Source organism: Callionymus lyra, chromosome 19, assembly GCF_982586985.1.
Source record: "Callionymus lyra chromosome 19, fCalLyr1.hap1.1, whole genome shotgun sequence".
In the NCBI taxonomy this organism is placed as follows: Eukaryota; Metazoa; Chordata; class Actinopteri; order Syngnathiformes; family Callionymidae; genus Callionymus; species Callionymus lyra.
In genome coordinates this window covers 6,105,693-6,122,067 of record NC_141836.1, presented here as the reverse complement: position 1 = coordinate 6,122,067, position 16,375 = coordinate 6,105,693, and the positions used below count along the sequence as shown (strand labels likewise).

Sequence of the window (16,375 nt, the reverse complement as noted above, 5' to 3'; positions counted from 1 at the left end):
GATTTTAGTTACCAAATATCTTTTATTCTCTATATATGTTTAGAATAGATTTTATTAATACTATTTCCCTATTTATATATATTTACCCCTTTTCGTTTTAATATATTTTGCATACATTTATTTACCTCTTTTCCTATTTTATTATACATTTAAGAAATATTTACAACAAGGTTTATTTTGATATACTACAGAAATGTATATGATAGTAAACATTGACATGATCTATTGAAACTAAATCTGTGTATTAAAGGAAAATAATAATAAACATTTTTTGGTGAACGCACTTCTTTTATACGTTTTAATTATCAGTATTTTTATATTATTATTATAATATTTGATTGATTCCCCCTCATGAACACAGCGTGTTGACCTCATCCATTGTTTAACAACACTCACGGATCTGTTGGAACGGGTCCATTGGTGTCGCGCTCAAGTGTGTCCTCTGCTGTCCTCTCGGCTCAGCCACACTCACTTGGATGTGTGGACGCCGTGAGATCATTAGGCCCAATGACTCTGAAAATAAAGACTGTCACAAGGGTGGACGGCGTGATGATGAGACGCCGCTGCAGTGATTACAGACGACATTCTTCTCCACCTTCACACGTTCCTCGTCTACAACCCTCGGCTTTTTTACACTTGTTTTGACAACTTCCTCCGACTCTGCTCTGAGCTTTTGACAGTCCAGTCTGGAACATTTCTATTCATATTTCACCTTCAAATGTAAGAAATTTAAGAATAAAACATTAGATATTGATCTTTTTTGGTTCAGAATTTTCTGTTGGAGAAATGTTCATTTTTAAGAATTTAAAATGGGTAAAAAAAAGATAAACATAGAATGAACTTAAATCTTAATTAGTTGTTTTTTTTTGGTGTTCAGTGTTTATATTGTACCTTCAAGTTTTACTTTAACTCACTTTTACTCACATGTCACTTGTTTTATTTTCTTAATCTCATTCTATTTCATTTTTAATTCAACCAATTAATTTATGAAATATTTAAAGTAATATTTTAGCAACAAAAATAATCTTTTGTTTTTTATTTTACTGAATTCAAGCACGTAGACAATCATTTAAAAAAGTAAAATCCTACTCCTTTAAGAAATAAAACAAAACAAATGAAACAAAACAAAAAAATAAATAAAACAATAAATAAATAAAATAAAACAAAATAAAAATAGAAATAAAATAAAAAATAATAAAATAAAATAAAAATAAAAATAAAATAAAATAAAATAAAATAAAATAAAAATAAAAATAAAAATAAAAATAAAATAAAATAAAATAAAACAAAACAAAATAAATAAAAAACACAACAAAACAAAATAAAATAAAATAAAATAAAGTAAAATAAAATAAAATAAAATAAAATAAAATAAAATAAAATAAAATAAAATAAAATAAAAATAAAAAACAAAAACAAAAACAAAAAAAACTAAACAAAAAAAACAAAAAAAAAAACTAAATATAATAAAAATAAAGAAAATAAAGAAAATAATAATAAATAAATAAAGAATTACATAAATAGTAGAAGACATATACATAGTGGAATGATGATAAGTGTTACAACAAAAAAAAATATTGCACACAATCAATGGTATGGAAACAGACTAGTAAACAACTTTTTAATTCTAAAATGTAGTGTTTTTCTCAGCTCAAACCAGCAACAAAATCGTCTTGGCTGCACAGGTTTGAAGCGACTTGTTGTATTGCATTTATGTAACTATGTTGTTGCTGAACATGAAAAAAGCCACAATCCTTCCTTTTTCTTAAACCCTGTCATGGATGAACTGAAACCATCAAAACAGTCCAGGAGATGAAACTAAAAGCTAATTGTATTTATGGAAGTTATTGTTGCCGACACAAGTGTCCACTGTGTGATCGCGTCTGCGTCGTAAACGTGTCGGCGGGCGACGTGTTCGCCAGAAGGTAAAGACATCGAGATCCGTCGCGACACAGCAGGACGTCTGCAGGCCTGAAGGAGGCGCTGAAGAGGTTTTAATGACATCGGAAGAAGGGTTTGGACGAAACCTCAGCAGAGCAGCAGCTTTAAGATTGTATTTACTAAACAAAACAACATACTTTGAGGGAAATTAATGCTTAAAAAATATATTTAGAGAAAAATAGGTACAAGATTTCGATTTAGAGTCAAATATTCAAACACAAGGAGGTAAATGTCGCCTAAGAATGACTGCAGCTAGCATGCTAGCCACTGGCTACGCTACGTATGGCTAGCTTAGCTAGTAGACGACGAATTCACTTCACGTTATGTTTGATAAACTTGATCATTTTAATATTATCTTCCAAACAATCATGTACGTATGTTTGCAAAATTCAGGACTGAATTATGATATATTTCTCAACTATTTATTTGTTTTTAATTTAGTGTCCGATGCTAATGTTGCAAAATTACCATTTAGCTTTAATTCTCTTATTTAATGTGATTGTATTTAGTTTCATGATGAATTCAGATTATTAGTTTATTACTACTAATTTATGTTTAATGTTTATAAGTATTATTTTAGTTAAGAGACACAACAACAACAACAACAACAAAAACTACTACATATACAAAGACAACCAAAAGAAAGACAAGACAAGAAAAAATGGTAAAAATATGATTTAAAAAAACAAACATAACATGATTAATAATGTGACAAAAATGACATGCATTACAACAAGAATAAAAATAAATATAACAACAACAACAAAAAGGGTAAAGAAAATGTTGCGCAATCATATGTGTAGCACGGATACAAACTAGATTGAAATGAACGAATGAATAAATTTAAAAATGTCGACCTTTATATCTATTTTTCGCATTAATTCAAAGGGCAAACTGTCGCCGGACTTTAATGAGCTTCGCACCTGAGCAGTGGATACAAATAAATTTAGCACAGTTTTAAAAATACCCTGAAGTAGTTCTGCAACTAAAACTACCATAAAAAAATTAAAAAAAGTTTTATCGTGACGCGGGAGAGAAACATGTCCGACGAACAGGTCTTATCTTAGAAACGCCGCGACTTGAGGGTATTTCCGGAAACTGGCGGCGGGATGATATGATGTAACGGCGTGGGAGACCAGGGGTCGTCAAGAGGGGATGGAAAAGGTCAAAATGGCGAGCGTGACTCCATCGTCAACGCATGCCACTGACACTGACTCACTTTAAGAAAGTAGATTTGACTAGTATTGAAGTCCAGGGACCAAACGTGGCCCTTCAAATACACAATAGTCGTATAAATTATACTTTTTTTTTTACATTCGCTGACGCTGCTACAACAGTGTCTTCATCTCACTCTAGTACAAATACCTGGTCAGTTGGACCAGAACTTCATTTCTAGTCGCCTAAGTTGTAATTATGAGCATTAATGGACGTCTGGTGGTTCCGACGACGGCTTTAAATGTCACTCGCTCTGAGGCGCCACGCTCTCATTTGCACCCCAGGAAACATGACAGACGTGTGGCTCATTAAAAATAATACAATTATTAATTATACTATTAATAATCATCTATAAACGGCTGCTGAAATGACTCATTTTTGCTACTTTTAATAGGGTTGTCAAGAGCATCGAAACTAAAAAAAAAAGTATTGAAACTAAAATGTTGTAAACTCGTTTCTAAACGTTTGATACACATCCCAGAATATGGCACAGATAACGTGAACAAGATACCATCTTGAATATTGATCACATTGTTATCACTAGTTTTCCTAGTTGCAGCTTCTGCTTTATATTATCAGGAATATTAAACATGTAGTTCAGCTCATTGTTGCAAAGTTTATTTTTGCATTTTTCTTGTTAATACAAATATTTATTTCAAACTTAAGAATATTTTTGTTTTATCCTTCTTTGAAAATGGTATCGAATATATTTCGTGTCGAGTTGAATATTATTGTATCGTGGAAAAAGTACTTTGTAATCATGTAACCAAAATGATGGTATTTTTTACTTTAAATGAGTCCATGTACATTTTTTAAACCAGGTCAGATCCTGTGCAGTTTTGTATCTTTATCGCGCACAAAAAGATGAATAATTTGTGGTGTTACTTGGCGATGCTCTGTGTTATCACTCTGCAAGTTTTCAAGGTTTTATTTTACGAGTATTTGTCGTATTACTCTGCAAGTATTAGAGGTATTAATCGATGAGTATCTTTAGTATTACTTGGCGAGGTTTTGTGGTATTAGTATGCCATGGTCTGTGATATAACTCTGCAAGTATTCAAGGTATTGCTTTATGGGTATCCGTGGTATTACTTTGTGAGGTTTTGTGGTATTACTCTGGGATGCTCCGTGTTATTACTCTGCAAGTATTCAAGGTATTACTTTACGAGTATCTGTGGTATTACTCTGCAAGATTTTGTGGTATTACTCTGCGGTGCTCCGTGTTATTACTCTGCAAGTATTCAAGGTATTACTTTAAGAGGATCTGTGGTATTACTCTGCAAGATTTTGTGGTATTACTCTGGGATGCTCTGTGTTATTAATCTGCAAGTATTCAAGGTATTACTGTTAGAGTATCCGTGGTATTACTTTGTGAGGTTTTGTGGTATTACTCTGGGATGTTCCGTGTTATTACTCTGCACGTATTCAAGGTATTACTTTACGAGTATCTGTGGTATTACTCTGCAAGATTTTGTGGTATTACTCTGCGGTGCTCCGTGTTATTAATCTGCAAGTATTCAAGGTATTACTTTAAAAGGATCTGTGGTATTACTCTGCAAGATTTTGTGGTATTACTCTGGGATGCTCCGTGTTATTACTCTGCAAGTATTCAAGGTATTACTTTAAGAGGATCTGTGGTATTACTCTGCAAGATTTTGTGGTATTACTCTGGGATGCTCCGTGTTATTAATCTGCAGGTATTCAAGGTATTACTGTTAGAGTATCTGTGGTATTACTTTGTGAGGTTTTGTGGTATTACTCTGGGATGCTCCGTGTTATTACTCTATAAGTATTCAAGGTATTACTTTATGAGTATCTGTGGTATTACTCTGCAAGATTTTGTGGTATTACTCTGCGGTGCTCCGTGTTATTAATCTGCAAGTATTCAAGGTATTACTTTAAGAGGATCTGTGGTATTACTCTGCAAATATTTGTGGTATTACTCTAGGATGCTCCGTGTTATTAATCTGCAAGTATTCAAGGTATTACTGTTAGAGTATCCGTGGTATTACTTTGTGAGGTTTTGTGGTATTACTCTGGGATGCTCCGTGTTATTACTCTGCAAGTATTCAAGGTATTACTTTATGAGTATCTGTGGTATTACTCTGCAAGATTTTGTGGTATTACTCTGGGATGCTCCGTGTTATTACTCTGCAAGTATTCAAGGTATTACTTTAAGAGGATCTGGGGTATTACTTTGTGAGGTTTTGTGGTATTACTCTGGGATGCTCCGTGTTATTACTCTGCAAGTATTCAAGGCATTACTTTATGAGTATCTGTGGTTTTACTCTGGGAGGCTTCATCTGTTTCTCAGCAAAGCTCTGTGGTATTTCCCCGTTAGGCTGCGTAGTAGTAATACAACAAAGCTGCAGTACGCTTTATGCGTCTTATATTCGTAAAAATAAGGTGTTAGGATTTTCCAATCCGCCATTTTGACTCTCCACTAACTTTAGTGAAATATTTACCAACTTTCTTTTTGTGGCATAAAACCAACAACCAAGTGCCGACAGATGTGTTTGTACCTCAAGACAAACTGGTACTTCAGTGTCAGGTGCAGTAACTTCTTGTTCCGACACAGTAAGTAAATCAGACTTTAAATAAGAAAAACATACACTGAATTTTTTAAAAACAGTTTACACTGAATGCTTTTATATATACAGCATAAATCTAAAAGTTCTTGAAATGATTTTGATGCTGTAAAAAGTAAGATATTCATATTTAAAGTCTTTCACTTCCGTCCAGCGAGCGACTCCTGCTCGACACGATCACAACAACACGTTGTGAGATGCTGGTAAACAAGCGTCTGATAAGTGCTGCTGGAGCCGCGCTCCATTTGATGGTCCTTCATCGAGGGGTCGAGGAAATGTCAATTAGCAAGACGCCCACGTCCCTGCAGACGAGGGTCCGAGGCTAATCGCTCATCATTTACTCTGGACACACACACACACACACCCCCACACACACACACACACAAAGAGATGGTTTATAGTGTCATCGGCGTCGTAAACTTTTTTTCCTTCTAATTGTTTGTAGTTAATTATCGTAAACTCTACCTGCTCCAGTCATAATATCTGATACTAATGGTTGGATCGTGAGACAGGATTTCCCTCGTATCGCTTTATTCCAGAGGTTATCCCTGTGGTATTAGATCCGTAGTATTACTCTGCAAGGATTCAGGGTATTACTTTACAAGTATCTGTGGTATTACTGCCCAAGGCTGAAAGGTATTTTTCAGTGAGTATCTAAGGTATTTCTTCACAAGTATCCATGCTATTCCTCTGCAAGTATTAGAGGTATTACTCTATGAGTATCCGTGGTATTACTCGGTGAGGTTTTGTGGTATTACTTGGCGATGCTCCATGTTATTACTCTGCAAGTATTTGAGGCATTACGTTACGAGTATCCGTGGTATTACTCAACGAGGCTTTATGGTATTTGTATGCAAAGCTCTGTGTTATTACTCTGCAAGTTTTCAAGGTATTACGTTATGAGTATTTGTGGTATTACTCTACAAGTATTAGAGGTATTACTCTATGAGTATCCATGGTATTACTCTGCATGGTTTTGTGGTATCACTTGGCGATGCTCTGTGCTATTCCTCTGCAAGTATTAGAGGTATTACTCTATGAGTATCCGTAGTATTACTCGGTGAGGTTTTGTGGTATTACTTGGCGATGCTCCATGTTATTACTCTGCAAGTATTTGAGGCATTACGTTACGAGTATCCGTGGTATTACTCGGCGAGGCTTTATGGTATTAGTATGCGAAGCTCTGTGTTATTACTCTGCAAGTTTTCAAGGTATTACGTTATGAGTATTTGTGGTATTACTCTACAAGTATTAGAGGTATTACTCTATGAGTATCCATGGTATTACTCGGTGAGGTTTTGTGGTATTACTTGGCGATGCTCCATGTTATTACTCTGCAAGTATTTGAGGCATTACGTTACGACTATCCGTGGTATTACTCGGCGAGGCTTTATGGTATTAGTATGCGAAGCTCTGTGTTATTACTCTGCAAGTTTTCAAGGTATTACGTTATGAGTATTTGTGGTATTACTCTACCAGTATTAGAGCTATTACTCTATGAGTATCTGTGGTATTACTCTGCATGGTTTTGTGGTATCACTTGGCGATGCTCTGTGCTATTCCTCTGCAAGTATTAGAGGTATTACTCTACGAGTATCCATGGTATTACACGATGAGGTTTTGTGGTATTACTTGGCGATGCTCCATGTTATTACTCTGCAAGTATTTAAAGGCATTACGTTACGAGTATCCGTGGAATTACTCGGCGAGGCTTTATGGTATTAGTTGGCGAAGTTCTGTGTCATTACTCTGCAAGATTTCAAGGTATTAAGTCAGAGTATTTGTGGTATTACTCTGCAAGTATTAGAGGTATTATTCTTTTAGTATCTGTGGTATTACTCTGCGAGGTTTTGTGGAATTATTCTGAGATGCTCCGTGTTATTACTCTGCAAGTTTTCAAGGTATTACTTTGCGAGTATCTGTATTATTACTCTTCAAGTATTAGAGGTATTACTCTGAGTATCCATTGTATTATTCTGCGAGGCTTCGTGGTATTACTAGATGAGGCTTTGTGGTATTAATCCCCAAGGCTGCAAGATATTGTTCAGTGAGTATCAAAGGTATTTCTTAGCAAGGCTCCGTGGTACTATCCAAAGAGGCTGTCTTTTATTATTCAGCGAGTATCTGAGGTATTACTCCGGGCCATTTTGACTCTCCACTAACTTTAGACAGTGAAATATTTACCTCCTTTTTTTTGTGGCATAAAACAAGCGCCGACAGACGCGTTTGTACCTCAAGAACCAACTGGTACTTCAGTGTCAGGTGCAGTAACTTCTACGAGAGCGTTTGACGGGTGAACTGGTGGGTTTCCAGTGACTCCCACGCCAGAGTGCATTAGTCACAGGTCGTTAATTTTCCCAGGACGGCGGCGAGGATGGAGTCGAGTATAAAAGGCTCACCTGAGCGTCAGAGCTTCACACGGAGCCGAGGATCTTCACCACCATGACCCGAAGCATCGCCGCTTGCTGTCTAGTCGTTCTGGTCGTGATGCACGTCGTTGCTGGAAAAGCCTTTTCAGAATTACAGGTGAATATTGTGTTTATTTTGAGTTGAATTGATTTAAAAAAATGTTAAAACTTACTTTAAATTGTTGTTAAAGTGATGGTTTTTGTTCCTCAGGATCTGAAGGAGTTGCTGGAGAACAACGCGGCTCCGTTCTACGCGTCCAACGAGCTGGAGCTGGAGGAGAGAGACGATGGAGCGTCTGACAAGTCTTTCTACGGTGGCCCGGAGGGATCTCCCTTCGCGGTCCGTTCTTCGGAACCGGGGAACTCGGCGCTGGCGGTGAAGCACGGCGTGCTCGCGCGGCTCTTCAAGGACCTCGCGCGCACGTCCAAGCGCTCGTGGGGTCGCTACAAAAAGGGCGGGATGCGAAGCTGCTTCGGGGTTCGGCTGGACCGGATCGGTTCGTTCAGCGGGCTCGGCTGCTAGTGGTACGAGGCTTGCAACGAATTCTAAAAATAACCATTACGTTAAGATCTTGTTAAACGGCGGAAAACCAACTAAAATTAAGTCATTTATTTTATAATAATTTGTATTTTAATTGTAAATAATAATATTTATATTATATATAACATTAGTATCATAATTATTAGTTTCCATTTTAATATTTTTAAATGTATTACATATTGTTTATTTTATACAAATTAAACACCTAAAATTAAGTCATTTATTTTATAATAATTTGTATTTTAATTGTAAATAATATTTATATTATACAGAACATTAGTATCATTATTATTAGTTCCCATTTTAATATTTTTTAAATGTATTAAATATTGTTTATTTTATACAAATTACACACCTAAAATTAAGTCATTTATTTTATAATAATTTGTATTTTAATTGTTAATAATAATATTTATATTATACATAACATTAGTATCATTATTATTAGTTCCCATTTTAATATTTTTAAATGTATTAAATATTGTTTATTTTACACAAATTAAACATGTTATTCGAAACTAATAAATATATAGATATAAAATATATTTAGTTCTCTAAATATTTCAATGGTAATACGGTTTATGTTAATAGACAATTTTGGGGGGATGGTAGGTTATTGTTTAATTCAGTATATTTAAAAAAATTCTCTCTTAGACTTGAAACTTGTGAAAATGTAATGCATTTTAAAATCCGTATTTACTTGTATTTCCTCCACAGGAGCTCGCGGCGGGAGAAAGAAAGAAGAAGAAAAAAGAAGAAGTATTAGAAAACACAGAGAAAAAATGGTTAACATATTTATTATTTATTATTTTTGCTGGTGAATAAAACGTCAAGATGAAACATATATTGTGTTTGTGACATTTTTTACTTGCCTGTGAATCACAATAATGAAGGAACATCGTGAATCTTCAGATGTTTTGGCTGGAAAAACGTACTTGTTTGTTCAATTAATAGTTAAATAAACATATAAAAATGAAAGGAATGCAACTGAAAGAATGAGGGACGACGAGAGCCAGTGGAGCAGCAGGATAAATGCAGGACTGTGACTCCACTAAACTACTATTTGCCCTCCAGGCGACGAGACCATGGGAAGGAAACCAAGTGTTGATGAGATAAGAACGACACAGAAACAACACAGGAAGTTTTGCTGCAGGAGGAATAAATCTGTGGCTGTGAAACAATCTTCTCTCTTTATTGTGACATTTACATTTTTTTGACACGTTTAGAATTTTTTTAGACATAATTTAATGTATTAAACACAACAATAATTTGTAAAATCACAATAAATACATGTGCATTGAGGCGACTTTTTGCTGAAAAATGTGTAACAACAAAATAACACTTGATTCATGCAGAATATCTCAGATTGTTTAACTTTACGTAAGGAAATGAAGAATCAAATCAAACAAAAGCCTATATTTGTGACAAACAACAGCAAAAGCAAAGCTACTACACACACTATATATATATATATAAATATATATATATGTACATACATATATATATAAAAATAATTCAAACAAAGAATTTAAAACGTTCATTAAATAAATCACGATGCTTAAATCAACAGTTTTGATCAATGTAAACACATGTTTCTTGAGCTCATTTAATGCACAAAACACAAGAAATATTTGAGAATAACTTGATTTTTGCTAAAACAAAATGTGTAATAACAATATAATTACACTTGATCATCTCAGATTGTTTAACATTACATAAGAAAACAAAGAATCAAATCAAACAAAAGCCTATATTTGTGACAAACAACAGCAAAAACAAAGCTTTTTTATATATATATGAAAACAAAAGATTCAAACAAAGAATTTAAAACGTTCATTAAATAAATCACGATGCTTACATCAAGAGTTTTGATCAATTTAAACACATGTTTCTTGAGCTCATTTAATGCACAAAACACAAGAAATATTTGAGAATAACTTGATTTTTGCTAAAACAAAATGTGTAATAACAATATAATTACACTTGATCATCTCAGATTGTTTAACATTACATAAGAAAACAAAGAATCAAAACAGACAAAAGCCTATATTTGTGACAAACAACAGCAAAAACTAAGATAATATAAAAAAACAACAACGATAACACAAAATAATTTAAAACATTTAACAGTTTTAATCATTTTAAACATGTTTTATAAGTTAATCTTGAGCTGATTATTGCACTAAACACAAGATAATTTGTAGAATAACTTCATATTAACCACACGTGCATCGAGGCAACTTTATGCTGAAGGAATTGTAAGTAAAATTGAATAGTATTTAGAGTATAGTTGTAGTAATAATAGTAAGAGTATTTCAGATGGTTTAACATTGGATAACAAAAAAAGACTAAGAAATAAAACAAATAAAAGCCTATATGTGTGACAAACAACAGCAAAAGAGAAGAAACTGTACAATAAATAAAGTAAAGTAAAGTAAAGTAAAGTAAAGTAAAGTAAAGTAAAGTAAAGGAAAGGAAAGGAAAGGAAAGGAAAGGAAAGGAAAGGAAAGGAAAGGAAAGGAAAGGAAAGGAAAGGAAAGGAAAGGAAAGGAAAGGAAAGGAAAGGAAAGGAAAAGAAAAGAAAAGAAAAGAAAAGAAAAGAAAAGAAAAGAAAAGAAAAGAAAAGAAAAGAAAAGAAAAGAAAAGAAAAGTAAAAGTAAAAGTAAAAGTAAAAATAAAAATAAAAAAAAATAAAAATAAAAAAAAATAAAATAAAATAAAATAAAATAAAAATAAAATAAAATAAAACAACATCAAATCAAAAGTAAAATGAACAACAAAGAAGCCAAAAGTCGGATCCACTCGACTATCTAAGAATATTTATTATTAATGTTTTTAATTTAAAGTCAATTCCAACAGAAGTAGAAATGAATAAAAGGAAGTAGTTGCTGCTAAGCTTTGCACTCGTAAGACTTTATTTGGCAAAAACTCGAGTCAACATCACATCATCATCGTCATCATGGATGAGAACGACTGACTCGGTCGCTTCTGTTTCCTGCACAACAAGTCTGGAGAAGCTCCAGTGGTCCGAGGCTCGACCTCAGGAGCATCAGGAGCATCAGGAGCATCACGATCATCACGTACGCCACTTCACGATCTCCGCCGCCAGTATTTCCCGACAACGACGTCCCGAAAAATAAAAGAAGGATGGAATGCGGCGCATCTGACAGACGACCCTTTAAAGGAGCAGTTTCCGACTGCTGCGGTTATCAGGTGTCGGGAATGTCAGGAAGATTCCGGACATACTCGCGAGCATCCGGGTGCAGTATAAAGGGAGGCTCGGCCTGAGCTCCATCATCCAGCGGAGACATCACCACAGAGAGAAAGATGGCTTCTTCCACCATCACCTGCTGCCTTCTCCTCTTCATCAACCTGCAGCTCTTCAGCTCGCACCCCATCGGCATGACCTCCAGTGACCTCGACGTCCTAAAGGTGAGACCCCCGTTGTTTTTCTTTTTTGTTGAAAAAAAGGTCTCACTTTCAAACTGCCGTCAGGATCTTCTGGAGAGACTGGAGGCGCCTCTGGACGTGGATCAGGCGGAGCAGCGCCAGGAGAGCTCGGAGGGTCCGGGGTCGCGACCCGGCCTGGACGAGGACGCCGTCAGGGAGCTGCTCTCGCTGAAGAACCTGAAGAGCTTCGGCTCGGACTCGTCCAGGAGGACCTCCAGCTGCTTCGGGGCCAGGATGGAGAGGATCGGGTCCATGAGCTCCCTGGGCTGCAACACGGCTGGGAAATACAGTGAGACCCCGAGACCCCGAGGCTTTTTTGATCGTGTGCTCGCGACTCATCGTCTTCTCTTTCAGATCCCAAGCGTGACTGAAGTCTTACGACGGGAACGTTCCCTCCTTCACAGGCGGTTCTATTTAATGACTATTTATTTGACTCATATTTATTGATCCCCGTTTGCAACTTCTATTTATTTGTTCTGAAGAATGTTTGAATAAATGTTTACAACTCGCATCAATACGTGACGTTTGTCTGGCGTTTGTTCTTGAATTCTAGGAGGTTCTGGGATCAAAGCCCTCGACAACGATCGATTCAAAAGATGATTGATCACCAAATATTATAGCAATAATTTTGACTGACTCCTTTATAATGACTTGATGGCGACCTGTCAATCAAACTCAACTTTAATTGGCTCCATCATTTCTCCCTCAGGGGCCACATTTACACAGAGGGTCCATCAAGCAAAGATAATGAACTGAAAAGTATAAAATCAAGCTAAACATTCCTTAATTATTATTTTATTTAATATTAATTTTTAAAAACGATTTAAATCACTTTTTTAAAGTCTTAAAACAAAAGAACTTATATTTAGAGACGAATATTGAATAATAACAACAACAACAATCATGTTTTCTAATTCCAAAATATATAATAATAATATAATTATAATAATAATAATAAAATAATTATTACACATTAAAAGAATATATATTATTATTATTTTAATTTGAGGCAGCTTTTCTTGGCCCTCAGGGACACTGTACAACAACAACAACAACAACAACTAAAATCACTCACAAAAGAAGCAGCAACACAATAAAATCAATAGACTTCACAGACATCAGATGGAGAAGCTGTTTTAAATAGTAAAGTCTATCCATAGTGTGAGTTTCTACCTGATGGTTGACGTCACCAGGGCCACATAAGTCCAGTCAAAGGGCCAAACAAGGTCTATTTCTCAGATAACATGTGAGAAAAAGTGAAGCCATTTTGTCCAGATTGAAAGATGGTTGACTTTCTCAAACATAACCTGTTGGTTTCATCATTTATCTTTATTTAAACACATGGATCCATTGGAAAATAAAGGTATTCAATGGCTCTACATAATCTTTTTTTTATCATGGTTTTCTGCGCCGTATTGCAGACTGTTGTGTACTAATACAAAACTATGAGAAGAAGTATTCAAGAGAATTGAGTGAAGGTGGGTTATAAGAAAACAGTGTGGAAGAGGATTAAATAATCTGCTTTTAACCCTGTGTAGCTGGGAGAAGATGCTGATTTATTAGGATGAAGCGAAGCACTCACAGAGCACATACCTCTGCCAAGAGGCTGATTTCACTCCGTAAAAACACAACACAAAACCGAATAATTGAACCGATATCCATCAAATTGTAACTTTTTCCAAGTTATGCCGCGAACAACCGGCTGCGCGAGTCAGGACCGGCGCCCCCTGCTGGTCTCCCCCGCACCAGATATAGCGCTCTGGACTTATTTGGCAGCGTGACTCCTGAGACGGCTCCTGAGGTCACACACAGACACCTTCAGCCGCCACTTGACAAGTGCATCTGACCAGATGTCTTATCGCCTCCCGAGGTGTTAGAATGCACTTGACGGCGTTCACAACAGAGCGTGTGCGCACGCTCGTGCGCACGTATATGAAAACGCGGCGGCGCCGGGCTGTGACATCACACACGGACGGATATCATGAGGCTGGCGGTTCTGTGGGGTCTGCTGGTCCTGACGGTGCAGCAGGCGCTGGTGAGCGGCCACGTGCTGGGGAGACCCTCGAGCGGCAGCGACCTGGTCCAGCTCAAGGTAGGAGAGACTCGCGGCGCTCAAAACTCTAATGTGACTCAAAATTTGAGTTTTAAAGCAAAAAAAATTGACTTTTTTTTAGTGTTTGTTCTTAACCCTTTTGTTGTCTCAGGGTCAATGTGACCCGGAGGCTTGAAATACATTTGTTTTCAGGCCTTCAGGAGATAAAACCATATTTAAGCTTAATCTTAATCTCTAAACAGTTTTAATCACACTTCAACACACAAATTAAATGGAAATATAAAAGATTTTGACTCCTGAGTTGCACCGAAAAAAAAGTAAAATTCTGCTACACAACGACAAATAAATATAAAAACATCGGTTGATACATTTATTATAACGATTAATTGACACGGATGAATAATTTGTTTTTATTTATTAGTTGTATGACCATCATTTCCAAAACTTTATGAGGAAAACACTTTTTTTTTTAATATTATTAACACACGGTTTGAAATAAATGTCAAAAATAATTGAATTTGTTGTGTTTAAGTAAATGTATATGATATTTAATGGGTTCTACAATTCAAAAAAACATGTTGGAAGTTGATATATTAATATTTAAATACATTAAAGTACTTTTCATAAATGTATTCCTGAATTATCAAACTATAGATATTCCATAGAATCAAAATATTTGTCTTGTTTATTAGATGTGATTAATAAGAAGTTTAAATAAAACAGGAAATAGGTTAAAAAAACTTTATTTAAAAAAGTATTTTAACGGTTCTGCTTCATGAATATTTTATAATAAGAGCTTTTACTAAACGTGATGATGGACTGAAGGTTTAAAACAAACAACTTACGTTCCTCCTCAGTCTCTGCTGGAGCGCCTCGAGGAGACTCTGGTGGAGGCGGCGCAGCAGGAAGTGGACGACGGCGACTACGACGCGAACCAGGAGCCCGTGAGAAACCCGGAGCAGGAGGGGAACCAGGAGTCCAGGCTCAGATCTCAGGCGGCGGACGAGGCCCAGCAGAGCCGAGCTCTGGCTCAGAGGAACCACCTGCTGGACCTGCTCCTGACGGCCAGGAAGAGAACCTCGGGGTGCTTCGGGGCGAGGATGGACCGGGTCGGGAACACGAGTAATCTGGGCTGCAACAGTGGACGAGGTAAGGATGAGTGACAGTTGATCTGATTTAAATACTTCTTCATATCTGTCGTGATTCTTGCCTCTCAGGTTGAAGACACATGTTCCGTCCGCAGGAAAAACACATCCTTGATATTTACTCTCCAGCTGCATGTTTGTCTCGTGTGTTTTCTGTCTGTTGACTCAAGTTTGTTGTTAACAGAAAATAAAATCTTGTTTCCATAAGTTTCCTCCGTGATGATGATGATGATGATGATGATGATGATCTGCAGCAATTCAGGCAGAAAAATAACCCAAGAACGAGTTTGAATAAAAATATCAAGGAAAACTTTATGTTAAGATTCAATTTTGAACATAACGGCAAAACATTTTTTAACCTTTTTTAATGAATTGAAGAAGAGACGAAACGTCTCTCGCCCTGAGAAACTGGGACAGGCTCGATAGAAGATGGATGGATGAATTGAAGGATAAGTTTGGTTATGAATAATGGATTAAAAAAGAGATAAACAGACGTATTAAAGTAAAGACTTGCATACGAGCGATGAAACAAAGAAGATATGAATGGATGAATTAAAGGAGCAAAGTGGGCATCAATGAAGATTTAAAGAAGAGATGAATGGATTAATAAAAGTAAAAATGTGCATATGAACAATGAAGTAAAGAAGAGATGAATGGATGAATAAAATTAGGAATGTGAATATATATGAATTAAGGAAGAGATGAATAAAAGTAGGAAGGTGAATATAAATGATGAATTAAGGAAGAGACGAATAAAAGTAAGAATGTGAATATAAATGATGAATTAAGGAAGAGACGAATAAAAGTATGAATGTGAATATAAGTGATGAATTAAGGAAGAAACGAATAGATGAATAAAAGTATGAATGTGAATATAAATGATGAATTAAGGAAGAGACGAATGGATGAATACAAGTAGGAATGTGAATATAAGTGATGAATTAAGGAAGGGATGAATGGATAAATAAAAGTAGGAATGTGAATATAAATGATGAATTAAGGAAGGGATGAATGGATAAATAAAAGTAGGAATG

The 16,375-nt window shown here is 35.7% G+C and overlaps 3 protein-coding genes across 3 annotated transcripts; all 3 read left to right on the top strand.

Moving 5' to 3' along the window:
• The first annotated feature begins 7,965 nt into the window (after positions 1-7,965).
• Positions 7,966-9,525, top strand: nppal (natriuretic peptide A-like). The gene is made up of 4 exons (XM_087781326.1): positions 7,966-8,045; positions 8,106-8,270; positions 8,364-8,677; positions 9,411-9,525. The coding sequence occupies exons 2-3, from the start codon at positions 8,187-8,189 to the stop codon at positions 8,673-8,675; spliced, it is 396 nt and encodes a 131-aa protein (XP_087637452.1). The 5' UTR covers positions 7,966-8,045; positions 8,106-8,186; the 3' UTR covers positions 8,676-8,677; positions 9,411-9,525.
• A 1,873-nt stretch (positions 9,526-11,398) lies between these two features.
• On the top strand, positions 11,399-12,909 carry LOC148059142 (brain natriuretic peptide-like). Its single transcript, XM_087781423.1, has one exon. It carries the CDS (start codon positions 12,021-12,023, stop codon positions 12,588-12,590), a length of 570 nt encoding a protein of 189 aa, XP_087637549.1. The 5' UTR covers positions 11,399-12,020; the 3' UTR covers positions 12,591-12,909.
• Positions 12,910-13,084: 175 nt separating this feature from the next.
• On the top strand, positions 13,085-15,418 carry LOC148059141 (natriuretic peptides A-like). The gene is made up of 2 exons (XM_087781330.1): positions 13,085-14,235; positions 15,054-15,418. Exons 1-2 carry the CDS (start codon positions 14,125-14,127, stop codon positions 15,357-15,359), a joined length of 417 nt encoding a protein of 138 aa, XP_087637456.1. The 5' UTR covers positions 13,085-14,124; the 3' UTR covers positions 15,360-15,418.
• The last annotated feature ends 957 nt before the right edge of the window (positions 15,419-16,375 follow it).